General features: G+C 35.7%; 1 protein-coding gene across 1 annotated transcript in view; it reads left to right on the forward strand.

Moving 5' to 3' along the window:
- Window positions 1-21,412, forward strand: part of LOC128248841 (uncharacterized) — a 353,886-nt gene that overhangs the window by 112,296 nt on the left and 220,178 nt on the right. Inside the window, exons 60-69 of the mRNA XM_089358260.1 lie at window positions 1,331-1,564; window positions 2,220-2,390; window positions 5,694-5,933; window positions 8,211-8,444; window positions 9,724-9,894; window positions 12,270-12,509; window positions 12,955-13,148; window positions 14,467-14,590; window positions 17,390-17,560; window positions 20,984-21,223. Of these exons, the coding sequence (XP_089214386.1) occupies window positions 1,331-1,564; window positions 2,220-2,390; window positions 5,694-5,933; window positions 8,211-8,444; window positions 9,724-9,894; window positions 12,270-12,509; window positions 12,955-13,148; window positions 14,467-14,590; window positions 17,390-17,560; window positions 20,984-21,223 (2,019 nt within the window). The remainder of the gene's footprint in view (window positions 1-1,330; window positions 1,565-2,219; window positions 2,391-5,693; window positions 5,934-8,210; window positions 8,445-9,723; window positions 9,895-12,269; window positions 12,510-12,954; window positions 13,149-14,466; window positions 14,591-17,389; window positions 17,561-20,983; window positions 21,224-21,412) is intronic.

A 21,412-nucleotide genomic window follows, 5' to 3' on the forward strand; every position in this document is an offset into this window, starting at 1 on the left:
GTAAAGTAAGAGTTAAAAATGATTTCAACAATGAATTTTACATTGACATTGAGTGGCATCCTGCATGAACTTGATTGCAGAATATCTGTTTCAATATATGTGGACAACACTACCATCATATTGTTGGACATCAAGCACAACAAATGATTGGCACTGCTCTAATGGACTATGAGATGATAACAGGATGAAGTATCAACCCAGGAAAGTCAGCACCCAAAGAGTGGAAAACTGGGCAAATCGTGGTGATGACGCACAAATATGTACTGAGGCTGTGACATGCCTAGTAGTTCTTTGACAGTGAACATGTATGATTATTGTTTGAGCTGTGGAGAAACAGCATCTCTCTTTCAGAGAGCTGCAGTCATTGGTCAAACAAAGACCAAGACAGGCTGTTTGGTAACCAAATTCTCATAAAGTTCTCACAGTATTCCACTAATAGGGTTCTGTGGTCAGTAGAATTTCCTCTTTTGCTTTGTATAGAAGGTTAGATGAAAGTTAGTGCAACAATGTTCTTGAGAAATTTGGATGCTGGTCAGCTCCTGAAGAATTGCAGACCAGACTACAGAAAGAGGGCATTTGCTTTAGCAATTAGGAGGACTGTAGTTTTGTAAGGTTTCCACAAATAACTCTTGGATGTCTCCGATGCTTTGGGACATTTTTCTTTGTTTGAAAATATTGTTTCTGTGTTATTTTACATTTTCTTTTATGTAATCCTACTTTGTATCTTCTGTGGTCTTGTCTGGCATTAAGGTTTAGTAAAGAAATCATCATCATATCGATAGTTTAAAATATTAGGTAATTAATAAGAAGTACAAGCAATTGAAATTTTGACTAGAATATAAAACCATATGGTGCATTGTTTTATAAATAAATGGATAATATAAAATCACAATCGATCCACAAAACTATTTTTCAGTGCAAAACACTCTTCAAAGAATCAATGCAAATTATAGCGCATCATGAAACATACATGAAAGATTATCTTAATATTTCAGTTATAGATAATCCATTTGTACATCTTTCTTCTGATGATGGGCATTTGTTTAAGACTGACTGACCATAACAGCAGTATCAACCCTTCAAATCGTACCATTAGAAATGTACAAATGTATTGTCTGCAGCCTAAATATGAAACAAAGTTTCAAATAAGTCTGATGACGTTCTGATTAGGGTGTCATTTCAAGGATCAATTCTTTTTGTTTATAATAAATTGGCTGTTTACAAAATAATGCACCAGATGATTTACAATATTTATTTTATGTGTGTGTGGGTGTGTTTAGGTTGGTTCATGAGTATAAAATATATTTCTTGATTTTTTATTTCTTTCCAGCTGACGACAAGTTCTTAATACTTAAAAGAGTTAGCATACCACCAAATAATATTTTGGGGCACCTTAAGAATAAGACATTAAAGGATTGTAGTGAAGTTTGCCAACACTATCCAAGATGTAATTCTTATCAGTATAATAAAAAAGATAAATTATGTGACCTGAGTAATGCAACTCAGGCAACCCCTGAACTTAGACCCAACAATGGAAAGTGGGATACTTACATCTTTAAAGAAGGTCAGTAGAGTATTTTCATCTGATTTATTGTGTACATGTCAGTATGTGTGTGTGTGTGTGTGTGTGTGTGTGTATGCATGGGTTGGACAGAGCTTATTCAGGCAGATTTTCTACAGGTGGATGCCTTTCCTGTTACCAACCCTTACTTGTTTCCAAGCAAGATAATATTTTCCCATAGACAGACATGTTTTCACAGAATACTGGAAATGCTTTCCACTGCTTTATGACAGTGGCAATTGTTTTACATTTATCACTTGATGTCAAGACAAGGAGACACAGACACATGCTCATGCATATATATGTGTGTATAGGTATACACATGCATGTATGTACATACACATACATACATACATATGTATGTGTGTGCCTGTGTACACATATGTACATATGTGTGTATATATGCTGTGTGCAAATCTCTTCAATATCTTTTACTCATGAAATTTCATTCTAAATTCCTCCTATATATTTGTGTATGTGTATGAGTACATATATGCATATATGTAAGTATATGTATGTATTTGTATATGTGCGTGTCTGTATTTATAGCTGTGTGAAAATTTCTTCAGTTTGTTTCACTTAATATACTTTATTCTCAGTTTGATATTAACAACCTTGTTCTCACTCACCACTGATATTATTTTCTCATCAATTCCAGCTCACAGAAAAATTGACTGTGGACCACCAAAAGATGTTGCTGCTGCAAAAAAGTCCTACACATCCACCACCTATAAATCTGAAGTGACCTATAAGTGTCCAATGGCACATGTATTGAAATCAGTGTGCAAAGAGGATAATAAATGGACTTCTGTAGTGTCAAGTTGTAAAGGTAATATAAATAGGTTCTTCCTTGTTGCCTCTGTCTAAGTAATTTTGTTTTAGTTTTGTTAAATGTATTTGTCAGAGACAGAATGGCTGTGGCCATAACAGTTTCCATTGTGATTGTGTTTGATGGAAGGAAGAGAAGTTATCCAGAGACCTCTTCAAATGCTTGCAACAGGAAGAGATTCAGTAAAGTTTCTCAAGAGTCAGGCAAAGGTGTTAGTTTGGGGGATTATCTATGTATACCACATAAACTCAGGAAGCATGGAATCTTGTTTGCCTCAGCAGGCTTCCACATAGTTTCCATCCACCAGATTAAATTCACAATGCTTAGTTGTGAAGCTGACTTTTAATATGCAACCAGAAGTCCACACAGTACCACAGCTATTAAGTGAACTTAACACATCCACAGCTATAACTCAGTTCATCTTGGCCATTTTTCTCTTCATTTGTATGTTGACCTTTCTCTTCAATACATTGTGTCTTCTTCGAAAATTGTACAATACAATGTTCTGAGTCCTTCTTTACCAGAATTCAGTAATAATTTGAAACTGACTTTGATGCTTTAGTTATCTTCTGGTCCAACATCTTAAATGATACAAATAATAATAATGGTTACTCATTTACCTACAAAACCAGCATTTTAAACTAGAATGGGTTTAGTCAATATCACCGAGTCCAGTACTTGAGTGGTGTTACATGTTATTGACTCCAACAAGACAGAAAATCAAAGTTGACATAAGCTGAATTTGAACAAAAAAACATGAAGAATCTGAATACATGCCATAAAGCATTTCTTCAAACTTTATAATTTGTATATATTTATATATTTAAAATAAAGATGAGGATGATGATAGAATCCTTGAATGCAGAAGGACCTCTAACTAGATCCAACTGAGAAACTCCACCATCAAAGATCTCAAACTCCAAGAGGAAGTGTCTTCTCTGGTTATTTGTCTGTGACCTACAGGTTTATAGACTGTGGGCCTCATCTACTCCTACTATTTTAACCACTTTTCCTATGATTTCTATAGTTTCCTTTGAGGACAGTATTTTTATCTCCAGCATCACCTTCTTTACAGGTGAAACTTTGAAAATTCAGAGGTGAGATTGACCAAAGAAGAAAGTTCCTATCATCAGACCTCACAACCTCATCCACCAGACAACCTCTTTTGCCATAGCTACTAGACAGAGGCAAACTTCCTTCTCTGCTTGGTTAAGGATGCAAGGCTATAATCACTATGGACTCGACTAACAGCCAGACCTGTCTCATGCAAAATGGCTGCTGTTTGACATAAATCTATCTGTCATTAATACCTTGTAAAATAAATTTATTGCACTGTGCACATCTCAGACTGCACTCCCTAGTATTTCCTGACAACAAAGGTCTTTGAAACAAACTTACCTCTTCATTTTCATTGATGCCCAGAGTGTTCCTAAGAATGGTGGTGCTCTTTAATTCACTAATCCTATATAGATTGCTCCACTGGAACATTTAGTAATTTGATTGACCATGTCAGGTTTAATCCAGTAAACTTTATCATATGTAATCCTTAGGATTACTTGAGATAACATAGCCTTCCCTTTTTTAGGATAATAGGTTGTGATTGGAGGAGATTTTGTAACTATTTCGGACGTGTCAGATATTGATATAAGGCCTTCTACAGTGGCTGGTCCACAGTAAATATTGAAATTAATATTGCAAGCTAACAGATCTGACGCAGCTTATTGTCTGGTATAATCTGTTGCCTGATTCAGTACCACCACCTGGTCCTTCAAATATCCATGTTGAATGTAGTAGACAATATTTGGTTAATGTTTATATATCTATTCCTGTAATAAATTTATGCATTAACCCACAGATGCTCAGACTGGGCATAGACGATATGAATCTCAAGTATAGGAGGGAGGATGGCATGGGAATTTCTTGACATTGCTGTTTTCATCATGACTAACTGAAGAAATAATGATACTACTTCACTCTAATCGATTATGTATTCATTGTTTAGGTACATAGTCAAGCATAATAAAAGAAAGCAATAAGATTATGTGGTATTCATGTCTTTCTCAAAGGCACTAATTGTCTATGTAAAATGAACTGATTGAGACTGAAAATCAAAGCTTGATCATTGATTCACACTACTCAGTCCACATTTATACTAAAAAAATAACTATGGGAAAATACTGAAGGTCATTTCCTGCAAGGAAAACAAATAGTAATGTAGCTACATATTGAAGCAAGATATTATGATGAATTAAAATTTCTCTGCCAGTGGGTGGTAAAATCATTATGTTAATGACTTATTCTCATCATGAAATTCAGAAGAGACATCCTCATAAAGATAATCATATTTTTACATCATGCTAAAATTTAATTTTCATGAATTAGAATTCCTTAGATTGCTACATTAAATTGTTAGTGTCCACATTCACTACATACAAATATTAATCCACTAGATAATGATGATAGTACTGCTGTTTTAGTTTCCAAGGACAAATCATTGCAAAATCAGTAACTAACAATACATCCTTTTGAATTGTAGTGTCTCACACAGACGTGCCATATTGAGATCTCGCTAGCAGCCATTAGCTGCTTGAGACCGGAGTGAGATCTCACAAACTTCTGGTGGGCATGCACAACGAGACAGTAAGCTTGAGCTTGTTCACTCTCTTTTCCCATGCACCTCTCACGCTAGAAGCAGCTTGTCTCACTAGCAGCAACTTGCTGCCTCAAACATACAACACGGTGGACAATACACTATGCTAGAAATGGTTAACGAGAGCCAAACTTCGAGCCTGTAAATAAATGTTATTCGGATTTGTTATCTCACTTTGTCTTTGACTTGATACTTCGCTTGACTGGATTTAAATTTATAATGAGAGACACAAGATACTCTACCTGTATCTTGGCCAACAATGGCCTCATGTTATAGAATTTTGGGTTCAACTCTCATCTGAATGCACTTCACTTTTCCTACTTTTGACATTGATAACGCAAGCATTAATCAGGTTTGAGATTGATTTATTCATATGCATTCTCACTGCAAAGTTTGTAGCCTTGTGTTTTAATTTAGAAATGATTATCATTAATATTGATAATCTCAGCAATAAAGGATTGACAGAATTATTTAAGCCTCAGATAAAATATGTAGTGGAATTTTTTCTGACTCTAGAATTAAATGCCAATCAAATGTAGAGGCCAGTTTAATTGACCAGCTCCTGCCACAAAATTTTGTCTTTTTTTCTTCTATGTTAGAAATTATGATTACAGTTGTTCTTTTCATTCATCTAAATTTTACTTTAATTCTAGATACTCTGATCCAGTTTGTGAAAATAAAAGATGCATTTCTTGATACATATGGAAAATCACCATTGAACCAGAAAAATGCAACACCAGAAGAATGTGCAACAAAATGTTTGTCTTACTCAAATTGTTTATCGATTGAAATGGATAATGAAAATGGGAAATGTTTCTTATCAACAAAATCTGCAACTTCTTCCAAGACATTAAAAGGAGCCAAAAGGAAAGATTACTACCAACGTATAAAACGTAATTATTCTTTGTATTTTAATATTATGATTCTCTTTCCCTCTTTTTCTAAAATTTGTAATTTCATTTGTAATTTATAGTATATAGACAACTATTTCTGTAAAGGCATTGACAGGTTTAACTATAAGGACAGACATGACCCTGAAGAAAAAGTAGTATTTGGAAGTGTGAATACTGTTAGGACATTCTCATACAGCATTTGTTCACCTCAAACATTTGATGTTTTCAATCATTGCTTTATATAAGAACGGAAACTCTTGTATTTCTTAAATCAAGGTAGTGGTGGTCGTCGTCGTTTTCGTGGCAGCAGGAGTGGCATGTGTGTGGGAGGGGGGGGGGGGTAACATTTTCCAATTTTGGCTCAGTGACAGTGGCTTTGAAGAGACAGTGTTAGTCAATGCCATCACACCCAGTTCTTGTCTGGTATAATATTGTGTCAACTCCAAAAGGCAAAGTTGACCTCCATAGAGCGTGAACTCGGAATTTAATGAATTAGAAGAAATACCACTAGATGGCATAGCTTAAGTGCAGTATCTCACTACTAGTTGCAGTCCTTCATAATCTGATATGAAAAATAACTGGAAAAGTAATGCCAGTCTACATAGTTATGTATCTCCTATATTTTGGCATGTTTACTTGGGATGGACACCCTTCCTATCACCAACCATTATACAACATACAGAGATTATATATTCCCATACAACTGGAGTTCGAAAAGTTGTCTGCTGGGACAAAAGGAAAGGATCCTCTCAACATAAAATAAATTCCTATTCAGAATAGTTCCAAAATAAATTAACCTGTAATTTCACACACTCTTTGAGCTCAAAGATTTTGTCCTTTCCTATCAAAATCATTTATTCTCGAATCCCTGGATATCAGAGGAAATTCACTAGGCTTAGTGATCTCAGTATTAGAATACTCAAGGATTCTAGGATGTTGTTTTTATCATGATAAATTTTTCTGAGTCAAAGAGAAAAGTGAGCCATTTCTCTGTATATCTATGAAGAAATTTAACTGAGCTGAAGTTGCAGATCTCACTGCAACATTTAACCTGGATACACTCAACAAATTCAAGCACATTCAAGGATCATGTTTATACATAGACAATATCTGAGCAATTTCGAGAAATTTGAACTGCCATACCATGAATAAATTTTGGAGGCTCCTAACAGAAATCTTCAAGAAGTTTGATTCAAATATAATGATTGCAAACGAGAATACTAAAACGAACTCAAACTCTCTCAAAAATTAAGTAAAAAATCAGGAAAAATAATCCAGACCCCTTGTCCAGTACCAGATCGACCCCCAAATCTTATTAGTTTGTGCCAGTCACAAGGCCAAATATCCCTGAAAGTTTCATCTGCATCCACCCAGCTGTACTTGAGATATCGTGTCCATGGACAAACAAACAAACAAACACGACTGAAAACAATACTTCTGCCTTTGCTAAGGAGAAAGTAATAATAATAATAATAATAATAATAATAATAATAACAGTAATAATCATCAGCTTCATCACAGTTTTATAAGATGGTGAAAGGGCAGAAGGTTCACAGGCATTTCATCCATATTCATATTCTGAGTTCAAACTCTGTCGATGTTGCCTTTGGCTTTCATCCTTGTAGAGTTGATGAATTAAGTAACAATCAAGTACTCGGGCCAATGTAATCTGTTAGTCCCTTCCACAAAATTTCAGGCCTTAAAACATTAGATAATTATGTAGAAGCAGCATATAAATAAAATATCAGAAAGCCTTCTGGTTCAGTAATTTTTATATGGACAATTTATTGTGGAAACACAATCCATCCACAAAAATAATTTTCAGAGCATGATATCCATCTCAAAGTTCATTTGAATTATACTAAATGATAAGACACATTTAGAAGCTCATCTCATTCTTTAGATTGTAGATAAATTATATGTACAGTCTACTTCTGCTGGTGTGCTTTTCTTTAAGATTAAATGGCTTTAACAGCACTTGACAAATTGGGTGATTATCAATTGAACAGCACTTAGACTATACAAAAATTCCCCACTAGTAGAGGAATGTACAAATAAATTATATGCATCTTAAATTTTGAAACAGCATTTCAAATGTGTTTAAAGATATGCTACAACTCGTATGAATTCTGATTAAGCAGTCATTTTGTAGACTACTTACTTTTTTAAAATAAATTGTACATTTAAATCACATGAGGCACCAGATGCTTTATAATGTTTAATATGTCTGTGTTTGAATATAAATTGTATTTCTTGTTTTCTTTCTTTTTGATCTAGTTTTTAGTGAGATTTTTAAATTTAAAAATGCTTACATACCAAAGCATGATACTTTTGGACAACTGAAAAATGTGAGCTTAAATGAGTGCAAACATGTTTGTTATCAGACTTCAGAGTGTAACTCTTATGAGTATAATGAAATAACTTTGCTATGTGATCTAAGTAATGTAACTCACCTGACTCATGACCTTCAACCCAACAATGAGGGTTGGGATATTTACATAATTAACCCAGGTTAGTAGAGAGTTTTCATTTTATTTCATTGTGTGTGTGCATACATGAGTCTGTGTGTTGGTGTATAATGTATATATGTGCATGTACATACATGCATGCATGCATACATCCATCCATCCATCCATCCATCCATCCATCCATCCATACATACATACATACATACATACATACATATGTAAAATTTATCTTATGTGTACAAGTAGATGTACAACTGCTACTGTTAATTTTGGAGCTCCTCAGATTATCATGGTCCAGTCTGCTATATTTAGTAGTTGAAGAAATTACAATGAACACAGGTTTACATTATTAGCGCCAATGTACATCTCACCATTGTGGTGGCTTGAAACACTGCTTTGGATGTTCCATTATATTTGAATGCTTAACCAGAATGCATTAAATTGTTGAGAACTAAATGCAATAGTGTTTCCTGATGATCCAAATGCAACACTAATTTCAGGAAACCAGACGGCCACCTGATAACCTATCAATCAGGTGACTCTACTAGCCAGATTGATTTCATCCTCACCAGACAGTGGGATGCATGGTTACTCTTAAATACAAAGACCCTCCCAGGTGAAGAATGTATCCCCCAGCATAGACTATTCATTAATGATTTTAGACTCAAGGTCAGAAGGATGCCAAGAAGCAGACCAATCCAGAAAAGAAGGATCTGGAAGCTAAAGAACCCTTCACATGGTCAGAAATTTAGGGACATCCTCATCAAGAAATTTGATGAGAGGGAGGAGGAGCTACAGACTTCAGACATAGATGGTAGCTGGAAATTCCTATGGGACAGCTTACTAAGTGTCACAGGCCAAGTCTGTGGATGGAACAAAGTCCCTTCCAGACCTGGAGTAATGTGGTGGTGGAATAATATGGTAGACAAAGATGAGGTCATTGCCACTTGTCTTTGAGGTAGCCTGTAGGAGGGTATCATAAAAATGATCCTTCTGATCATTTGGTAGGCTCGCTCGTGGGGCGTAGGCAGAGATAATTGTAGCTGTGATGTTACACACACACACACACACACACACACACACACATATATATATATATATATACATACATATACATACAGGTTTATGTACATGCATCCATCCATCCAGCCATACCTACCTACATACATGCATGTTTGTATGTATATATTTGTACCTGTATAAAAATTTTCTTTAATTTGGTTCACTTAATATCTTTTCTTGTAATATTATCATCATTTGCTTGTTCTCACCCTCCTCCTAACATACACATACCAGTTATCAGTTTCTGTTATTTATTTCAGTTTTCCTGGCTGTTGACTGTGGACCTCCAAAAGATGTAGTTGGTGCATTGAAATCCTATAAAACTACCACCTTTAAATCTGAAGTGATGTACACTTGTGAAAATGGAGACCAACTTAAGTCAACTTGTGAAAAGAACAACAGATGGTCTCCTGTAGAGAATGCTTGTAACGGTAACATAAATAGAGTCCCTCTTGTCGTCTATGTAATTTTGTTATATGTTTGTATTAATAGACACATCTGAAATTTGACTAGTGACTGTCATTGCTGTCGCTGCCACCATCTGTGGTTGTTTTCAGCATAAGAGGCAGAGAGAAATAGGTTTACTAAGAAATATAAGAGGGGGAGAAATCTCTCTCAAGGGGAGAGAATTGCAGTGAAGAGATTTTATTTTTTATATACTTATTTTATTATGCGAGTAGATATTTCTATATAATTCACTCTTTTTATTTTTTATATTTTGGTTGTTCTAGTAGCTGCAAGTAGATGCAGATAAATTCATTCCACTCTGATTTGGAGCTTGACAATGCACTACAGCGTGGGATAAAACTACATGGTCATTTAAAACATTTAGGAACTATGTAAACTATCGACTTATCTATTTTTTTGTTTGTTTTAAATAGTGGAGAAAAGTGGTGAGAGAGTGAGGGCATTAAAAGCCCCTGAGTCACAATTGAGATTAACATTATACAAAGTACAATCGATATGTTCTATTTTTTTGCTTTTAACAGTGGAGGAGAGCTTAATTGATAGAGAAAGTGTTAATGTTATCAATAAAAGACTATTAAAATGGCTTTAAAAAAAAACATTCACCCAAAGAGAGTTCCAGAAAACCAGGGTTTTTCAAAAATCAAGAGGAGTGATCCCCACTGTTCCCTTTTTTCCAGCCAACATGCCTGTGCTGAAAGTAATGTGTGTGAATGTGCATGGCCTGGGGCCAGTTTAGAAGCAATTTTGCTTGCTCAACAATCTCAGGTCATTTGATTTAAATGTGAATAGAATCAGTGAGACAAGTATTTCTGGAAAGCATGCTTTTGCATCTGTTTTCAAAGATTACAAGATATTCTCATCTTATGGTCTGTCAAGAGTGGGCAGCGGTGTAATAATGTTATTCCAGAAATCTTGGCAATCTTGGAAGTGGATGTCCAAGACACGAATAGCAGTGTAGTTGATGCCTTTATACTGGTGCCCGTTTATGCTTTAGCTGGTGCTGGAAGGCCAGATTTCTTCAGGCATCTAGAAACATTTCTGGGAAAGTCTTGCACTTCAATACTAGTGATGGACTGAAGTAGTATTTTGGATACCCAGAAAGACTATGTTGGGTAAGTACATAGCAGAAGTGGGTGCAAAAACCTTAAAAGTCTGCTCGGAAACTTCATGCTGGCTGACATGTATTGACTGGATTCTCCTGATGTGCCTGTGTAGACATGAAGCAACCACAACAGGTCATCCAGACCATATCAAAATAGAGTATTTGTTAGATCAGCAGACAGGGATAGAGTAGGTTGTCCACAATTTAAATTTGTCAGCTACCCAGACCACAAATTTGTGATCCGCACAGTCCATTTAGATAGGACACATAGAAAAATCCAGTTGCTGGAAGTTGAATGCATCTTTACTGACACAAAAAGACTACAGGGACCAGATTAGTGAGCTAGTTAAGTAGCAATTGACAGGGGCCGTCATCAATGACAGGGTGGTGGATTGCCCTGATGAGGCAACAAAAATCATGATCAGGTCTTAGACAGATCAGGACAGGCATGTGTTTCTCATTTCTGAGCAGATGTGAGCAGCTTTCCAGTAGCACTTCATGCAGCTGTTTGGAGAGGGTGATAGGTTGATGTGGGTAGCGGACTTTTGCTTATATCTGGACAGCAGGCAATGAGCAATTGCATAAGTTGCAAATTACCTGGTTTGCACGGTCTGCCCTATGAATTCTGTGAGTTCATGCCAGATTAGTGACAGTCCCCTAAAGGGAATAATACTACTGTTGGTTAGACCTAGGAAGCTGCACCGCTTTATGTCGGCCTTGACACATTTCCTGTGTCCTTATGTTTACAAGGGGGAAACAAGCACCTCCACCCAGCTAAGCCTGCATCGAGAGATATGTTTCTGAGTCTTTGCTTGTCATCAGTCTGGAGTAGCATGACCTGCTAGTCGAAGATGCCTGTCAAGCTCACCCTGCTCAAAAAGTCCCTGAACAAGGGTTAAGGAATTTGAACAAAACACCCATGTTTCCAGAGGTGAATTATCCAAACCCTAACCCCAAAGAATTCCTCTAAACACGTGTCTATGATGCTCCCCAACTACTTCTGCTCGTGATCAGAGATGCACATATTGTCTGCCACTAAGGAACATGCTCAACTGATTAAGATCAAGCAAATTTGTGATATTGAACAGAATATTTGCTGTAGCCCATCTTTTACACCAAGACAAAACATGCCCATATTATTATTATCATTGTTGTTGTTGTTGTGATTGTTATTGTTGTTGTTGCTATAGTAATGGTTGTTGTTTTTCATTCATCTAAATTTTGCTCAAATTCCAGTTTCTGTATTATATTTTGTGAAAATAAAAAATGCATTGCTGGATGTATCCAAGAAAACATTGTTGAAGAAGAAAAATGTAACAGCAGATGCCTGTGCAGAAGAATGTGTGTCTGACAAAAGCTGTTTATCATTTGAAATAATAAAAAAAAGTGGAAAATGTTACTTATCAAAGAAAAGTGCAGCTACCTCTAAGAATATAAAAGTGACCAAACACAGGGATTACTACCAACGAGTGAAACGTAATTATTATTTGTATTTTATTATAGGAATACTCTTTACCACTTTTTTTGTAAAATTTGTGGTTCCATTCAAAATTTATGATATATAGACACCTGTGAAGATTTGACAGTTTTACCTAAAGGACAACTGAAAAAACAAAGGCATATTAAGAACTGTAAATGGAATCTAAGTAATGAGACAAGATTTCAAATAAGTCTGAAGATGTTCTATATTTGACAAGAAGTCTGACTATGGAGTAATTTTGTGAATCTCTTATTTGTAATAAATTATCCATTTACATAATTATGTGTGAAAATGCTTTACAATATTTAATATATGAATGGTGTGTGCATGGATGTGTGTGTGTGTGTGTGTGTGTGTGTGTGTGTGTGTGTGTGTGTGTGTGTGTGTGTGTTTGGATGGTTGGATAAATATAAAATGTATTTCTTTCCTATTTTTGGTCAGATGATGGGAAACATATTAAATTTATAAAAGTTACATTACAAAGAAGACATATTTTTGGACGGCTTAAGGATAAGGACTTAAAGGAGTGTAATCAAGCTTGCCATGACTTTCCAGGATGTATTTCTTATGAATACCGTGCGAAAGATAAGTACTGTGACCTGAGTAATGAGACTCATGAACTTATACCCAAAGGTGTAGGTTGGGAAACTTACCTCATTAATAAAGGTCAGTAGTATTTCCATCTTATTTATTGCATACATGTTTGTGTGTACTTATATACACATATAAGTATATATGTATATAATGTATTATATTTATCTATTTTCTCTCTCTCTCTTTCTCTCTGCATACACATATATATATATATCCTCATCATCATCATCGTTTAACATCTGTTTTCTATGCTGGCATGGGTTGGACAATTTGATTGGGGAGTGGTAAGCCAGGAGGCCACACAAGGCTCCAATCTGATCTGTCAATGTTTCTACAGCTGGATGCCCTTCTTAATGCCAACCACTCCGAGAGTGTAGTGGGTGCTTTTTACGTGCCACCGGCATGGGAACCAGTCAGGCAGCACTGGCATTAGCCGCATTTGGATGTTACCTCTTACATACCACCAGCACAGGAGCCAGTTGGGGCAGGGGTTGCTAGCATCGACCACATTCAGATGGTGCTTTTTATGTGTCACCAGCACGGGGAGCCAGTCAGGCAGCACTGGTAATGACCCACACATGAATGGTGCTTATTGCATGCCACCAGCATGAGAGCCAGTCAGGTGGCACTGGTATCGGCCACAACTACAATTTCCATTTGATTGTGATTTAATTTGATTTTGATTTACTTGACTCAGTAGGTACCAAACAGTGGGACTGAACACAGAACCATGTGGTTAGGAAAGAAACTTCTTACCACACAGCCATGCCTGCATTTTAAAAATATTTAATCCATGGAGAGTATTCTTTATCCCTTCTTAAGAGCTGAATTCAGTCATGTTACTCCAGAGATTTCTTATTGACTAGTTCACACTCGCAGCAAAAAGAAGCATCTGGCAAAATTTATGTTAGCATGATTAAAAAGTAAAGTTTCCATCCATTTATTCATGTCAGCCCTTTAAAATTTAATTCTAAATATTTGATATTTGAAAAAGGTTACATAAAAAAGTAAAATAGCTCCTAATCATTTTGTTAGAATAAAACTTCTATTCGTTTATAAAGATTATATCCCAGTAACATTTTTCATGCTTTCATTCACCCTCAAGATAACAAAAGAGTCAATTAGCTTAGTTTCCTCTCTATTTTCCCAACCTTTGCAATGAGAAGCTTTGCTGATAAGAAGACTATTATCATTCTCAGAAAAGAGCAGCCAAAGCTTGAAATGAAAATCAGAATCAAAGTGGGTAGCAAAGAATATTATCAGTATTTTGATTCCAAGTATTATGAACAGTATGAGTGAGTGATGGGATGTCCCATTCTGTACAAATTTTTCTGTTTCTCATGTCTCTTATTTTGTCAGCATAAGAACACATGGACAACTACTGGCTACTGCAATTTGTACAGTTTGATTAGAGCTTTGACAAAACACAAAAAAATTCAGAACCATCAGAATTCCATAAATGCTCTGAAATCTTTGGCTCACAGTGAATTAATACAGCAATTGATCACTGACAAGCAGCTTTGATTCAGTTCCATAATAGATCTTGTGAGAAGAATCACATATTCAAAAGGTTCATTCATTGAACTGAAATTTTGGCCTCTCAAGAATTACCATTTATAGGACACAAGGAAACAGAAGAATCAGACAATGAGGGTAATTTTCTGGCTATATATGAAACTGTAGCAGAATACAATGGTTGTTTAAGATCACATTTAGATTTCATGAAGAAAACTGAACTGCATATTTTATGAACTTCCAAGTGATACTCAAAACAAGATCATTTTATTGTATTGCTGGTATAAGTGAGGGTGAAATTGAGGTAATGATAAAATAAAAACAGCATTTGTTGCTGTTACGGTTGATGAGACTATGGTCCTTCAAATGAAATCTCAATTGTCACACATTTTGTGATTTGTTGATAAGAAGGAAAAGCATCAAGAAAAGTTTTTGAGATACATCAATGTCAGTAAAGACAGAGAAGCTGCATTGCTGACAGAAGTTTGAAAATTTCATAATGAATTCAACTGAGGCCGAAAATTCATCGCACAAATTTATTATGGATGGAACATAATGGCTGGGCTTTTGAACAGAGTGAAAACTAAAATAAAGGAGATTTTTGGTGCAAATGTTTCATATTTGTATATTTACACATTCACTTAATTTGGTATTCCCTCTATCAGCTTCAAATCTTCATGAATGTCAAATTTTCTTCTAAACTTTAACAGGACTTTCAACTTTTTCTCAGTTGATCTGGAGAAGACATTTGATAGGATTCCAAGGAAGGTGACTGAGTGAGCATTGACAAAGAGAGGTGTACTAGAGGTAATAGTGAGGGCAGTGATGAGTTTGTATGAGGGGGTAAAGACAAGAGTCAGAATTGGATCAGAGCTGTCGGAGGAGTTTGCGGTGAAAGTTGGTGCGCATCAGGGATCTGTTTGTGGTGATGGAGAGTGCAAGAGAGGGGTTGATAATGGAGATACTGTATGCAGATGACCTTGTTCTGATGAGAGATGATGGAGGGATGGAAGGAGGCATTTGAAAACAAGGGTTTGAAGGTAAACCTCGGGAAGACAAAGGTAATGGTGAGCAGAGAGGAAGAAATGTTAGTAAGTAAGGTGGATCCATGTGGTGTGTGGGGGGAGGAGGGTAATGGCAAATGCAGTGTTGTGTATGAGATGTGAGAAATGGATTCATGGTAGATGTACAAAAATGAAGAAGGTGACCCCAAGACTGGCGAGAGAGTTTGTTTGTGGAAGATGTAAGAAAGGTGTTGGAGGGCTCGCAAAACTAGTGGAAATGCTATGTGATGAGGTGGAAACGGTAAGAGGGTTTTGTTACTTGGGAGATAGGGTGGATGTAAGAGGTAAATGTGAAGCAGCTGTGACAGCAAGAGCGAGACTTGACTGGGTGAAGTTCAGGGAATGTGGAGCATTGTTATATGGAAAAAGGTCCTCATTAAAGATGAAAGGAAGGGTCTATAAGAGTTGTGTGAAAGTTGCAATGTTGTATGGGAGTGAGACATGGTATCTGAGAGAGAGAGAGAGAGAGAGAGATATGGTAATTTTGAATATTTAACATCAGATTTAAGGGAAGGTTGAACCTGAATATATACATAAATCATAAAAACCCTCACTGGTAGAGAGACTAGGAATTAGGGATCGACTTAACTGTGATTGCTCAGCCATTAGTTATCTTCAAGATGCAAGATTTCCTAATCTTGTTGAAACTTTGTCCTTGATTTGCTAGGTGAGAGCCGAGTTGTGTTTTCTTCAGATGCCATGAGGGATCAGGTTGATACCTAACATTAAACTGCCTAAATGAAGAAAAAAGTGTGAACCCAAGGAATCTTGAGATGATGTTCTACTTGGAAGTCTACTCTCCTGCAAACTGGTTGGTTGAACAAAAGTGGTGTCCATGTTAAGATTGCATGTCCCAACTGTGGTTCACTTATGAGAGTGAACTGATAATTTAGTGAAAAGGGTTCAAATCCTAGGGCTCACTGCAATATCAAGAACAGTAAGTTTGAAGAATTCTACTGCCAGGTTCTGGATGGTGTTGCTGAACTATCAGAGAAGTGTGGTTAATGTCAAACATTCAAGAACTCACAGACATAATATTGGCGCTTGAAGTAAATTAGTTTCTGGTGAAAGTAATAAAATTTTCATGTCTGATTCTAACCTTACCTGTCACATCTGCTTCCTGAGAGAAATTGCTTTCTTCATTAAAGTGAGTAAATAATTACGTGAGGTGTTCTCAAAGTGAAGAAGAGAGATTAAGTAATTTGGTCTTCGTTTCTATGAATAAAAGAACTTTTGAAGAAGATGAAGGTAGACTGTGGTGCTGATACATTTTATATCAAAGTGATCAATGAATCTACCAAAAAATATCAAGAAGTGAACTGATTTACAAATAGATTTTAAGGAGCTCATTGTTTGTAGGTTCTATTATTTTCTCAGATTTCTGTCCTAAACAATAATGGTCATCATGGCAAGCCTATCACCAGAATATTGCTAATGGGGGAAAACATGTCCAGCAGAGAGGAGTATCAAGCCCAACGTGTAGCCTGTTGGTGGAAGTACATTTGTTCATCTTAAAATTAGTTCATATCACATTCACTGATGGACTGGAGGGTTGGATAGGTTTTGGTGAGTGGAAGAGTAAGTCTCCACTTCCCCACTTTCTGCCTTGGTATTAGCTTGTATTATAGACTGCACACCCTGATTTCTAAGTTACCCTTTTTCACTGGCTCACAATTGATAACAATTTCTCCTTTCAATTCCAGTTTTCTCAAAAGTTGACTGTGGACCACCAAAAGACATTGCTATTGCATCAAAATCCTACAATACTACTTCCTATAAATCTGAAGTGACCTATTCTTGTCCAGGAGGACATGAATTAAAGGCAATATGTAATGAATACCATAAATGGGCTCCAGAAGTTACTGCTTGTAACGGTAATCTAAATAGGTTGCTTTTTTTTTTCTCTGTCACAGTAATTTTGTTTTATTTATGTGTTAAATGTCTTTGTCAGAGGAAGTCTAGCCGAGTTCATAAAAACTTCCGTTTTATTTGTGGTTGGTGGAAGGGAGAGAAAAGGCTATCCTCACACCAGAGACTTTCCCAAATGCTTGCGACAGAGTGGACTTCATTAAATCTACCCAAGGGCCAGGTAATTATATTGATTTGGTTGATGGATTAAGTCTTCCTGTGAAGCACAGGATGCATGAGAGCATGGAAGAACAGGAGCATGTTTTTTTTCCAGCGGGCTTCCACATAGTTTTCATTCACCAAATTTTATCCACAAGATGTAGTTTACAGTTGTAAGGCAAATTTTTATCCTCACAGCCAAAATACCACCCAATACCTCATTATTAAGTAAACTTATTAACTCCACAATTATACCTTGGCTCATCTTTATAGTTTTCTTCTTAATTTCTAACTTGACCATTCTCATACATACTTTATGTCATCATCTAAAATTCTGTGCAATGCAATTCATTGAGTCCTTCATTACTAGAATTCAACAATAACATTGTGTAACAAATTTTCAATTATTTTTTGTCTTTGGTTTGTAAACGCTATTTCTTATTTGCTTCTGTCTAGAAATCAAAGGAAATGACAAATATTCCCTTCAAGCTTTGCTTTTGTGACCGGTATATCAATGTTTTGACACAACTATTTTCAACTATGTATTCATACAGATTCAACACTGAGTTGCTGAAGCAGAAATATTGTTATAGCAAATATTCTGCTCAATACCACAGAGTTGCTCATCATTTGCTTGACCTTAATCACTGAACATATCCCTCAGTGGCTGACAATATGTGCATCTCTGGTCATGAGCAGAAGTAGTGGGGGACCATCATAGCCATGTGCTGAAAGGGATTCTTTAGGGTTTAAATAAATGTAACAAAAGTGAAGTTTGAAGGAGATATTAACCATTTTTCATACTTTCTAGGAGTAAGCAAACAGGAAATAACAGTTACTACCCAAGGACAAAATTTGTGTTACACAATGTAATCTGAGTATCTTCCATTTCACTCTTCTAAATTATAATAATAAAAATAATAGTGGTTGTTTCTAATTTGGGGGAAAAAATCAGTTTATGAAAGTAAGGATCTAGTCAATATCATCAATTTCATTACTTGACTGTCAGTTTGTTATTGAACCCCACAATATTAACAGGCAAAGTTTCCAGTAGGTGGATTTGTGAAGCATTTTTGCGAAAGCTGTAACTAGTATACATTTATACATTTAAAGCAAAGACGAGAATGATGATGCAATCCTTTTGAATGTCACAGCATATCTATCTAGAGCCATTTCAAGAACTCCACCATCACTCTGTATTCCAAGGACATGTATCCTCTCCAATTATTGTTATCTGATGTTTAGGTTTATGCATTATGGGCCCCAAACATTTTCACTATTTTTGCCACTCTCACATCACTTTCAATAATTTTGAGGAGAGTATCATCCTCTTCATTCTCACCTTTATAAGTAAAACTTTAAATATGCAGTTGAAGGATTGACCAAGATAGAAAGTTCCCATTGTCAGACCTTTAAACCTCATCCACAACACAGCCTCTTTTGCTATAGCCACTGGACAGAGGAAAACTGCCTTCTCTGGTCAGTAAAAGGAGGGTGTGGAGCAATCATTATGATGAACTTGAATAACAGCTGGATCTGTCCCTCACACAATAGCAGCAGGTTGACATAACGTTGTAATTCAATAATGCCTAGACACTGAACAAGTACATGTAAAATTATTTTCTTGCTTAGTGTACTTCTTGGACATCACTGTCTGATGGCAGTTTTATGACTGGATTTTTTTTCTTGGTTTCAGAGAGCCATTTGATAGCACTGCCAAGGACTCCAGGAAGTCACCCTTAGTATTCCTTAACCAAAGACCTTTCTGAAACAAACTTGCCACCTCATTCACATCAAAACCCAGAGTATCCCTGAGATTGTTAGTGTTCTCACCTCTCCACTAATTTTCTATAGACTACTAGAGTGTAACACCTATCAATTCCATTGCCCAAGTCAGGTTTGATCCACTATACTTTGAATTGCATTAGATAATCTGGCCTTCCCTTTTTATGATAGTGATGTGTGATTAAGAGAAATTTTGTTATCGCATTGACCCACAGTTGCTCAAGCTCAGCATAGACCACATTAATTGCACGAGTGTAAAATGGAGGATAGCCTAGGAATTTCATAACATAACTGCTTCTGACATGGCCAAATTATTAATAAAAAATAAAAATACCCCCACATTTTAATAAGTTGTATATTCATTATTTAGGCACAAGAGCAAGCATAATTAGCCCTTTTGATACCAACCCAGCTGAAACTGCTTCAGGCTCTGTAAGACAAATGTCTTGTTTTCAAAAGTTCTGAATTAAAATCTTCCATCAAACCTTAGTCACAATTTATGTTCCTAACACTAACTTAATGATAACTAAGTTATTTTACTAAATTCTTTGTTATATTTAAAATTAACTGAAAGAAACATAGAGCATCTCAACAGAAATATGGTAACAAAAGGGTTAAAGAAGCAATGACATTGTGCAATATTCATGTCTTTCTCAAGGGCAGTAACAGTTTATATAAAGTGAACTAACTGAAACTGAGAATCAAACCCAAATCATTGACTCACACCACTTTGTCCACATTTGTACTAAAAGAAAAACTGGAAAAGAACAGTCAGGGTCACTTCCTGCATGGAAAACATATAGGAAAATGACTTCTTATTGAACCAAGTTATTATCACTAATTAAAATTACACCCTCAATGGCTGGTAAAATCATTATGTTAATGATATGTTCAAGTTGTTTAATTCAGAAGACACATCATCATGAAGATAAAAGTGATGGGTTTTAGTTCTTGCCATGACTGGTCACATTTTTTCACATGCTTTTACATTCAGGATTCAAATCCCATCTGGGTGTACTTCACCCTTCATATTTGTGATTGATTAAACAACCACTATTCAAGTACTGAGGTCAGTTTATTTTCATGTAACCCTGCTGCAGAATATGTGGCCTTGTGTTTACATTAGAAGCTATTATCATAAATATTGGTAACGTCAACAATAATTATGATTATTTTTCTTGTTAATAGTGATGGCTTGAGTGAATCAACAGAGCATCAGACAAAATTTGTTGTGGTATTTGTTCTAGCTCTTTAACTTCTTTGTTAAAATTTGGCTTTTGTGAACTTTGGCTTTCCAGGGACAGTAAAATAAAATACCAGTCAAGTGTAAAGGCCAATTTAATTGGCCATTTCTGATCTCAAAGATTTGACCTACAGTCTATGTCAGAAATTATTATTTTTATTGTTGTTATTTTTCATTGGTCTAAATTTTACTTTAATTCCAGTTGCTGAGACCCATTTTGTGAAAGTAAAAAGTGCAGCTCTAGATGTACCCAAGAAAACATTATGGAATAAGGAAAATGTAACAGAAGAAGCTTGTGCAGAAAAATGCGTGTCTGACAAAAAGTGTTTATCATTTGAAATAATTAAAAAAAGTGGGAAATGTTACTTATCAAAGGAAAGTGCAGCTACCTCTAAGAAAATGAAAGTAGACAATAGCAGAAATTATTATCAACTAGTAGAACGTAATTATTCTTTGTGCTTTATTCTTGGAATTCTCTTTTCTTTTCTTTTCTGAAATTTGTGATTTCATTTGTACTTCATAGCATACAGATAACCATTTTTATAAAGACATTGACAGGTTAACTTTAAGGAGAGACAAACATCTGCTAAGAAAAAACTAATATTAAGAATTGTAAATACTGTTAGGACAT

The sequence above is a fragment of the Octopus bimaculoides genome, chromosome 10, assembly GCF_046866305.1.
Source record: "Octopus bimaculoides isolate indiv1 chromosome 10, ASM4686630v1, whole genome shotgun sequence".
Lineage (NCBI taxonomy): Eukaryota > Metazoa > Mollusca > Cephalopoda > Octopoda > Octopodidae > Octopus > Octopus bimaculoides.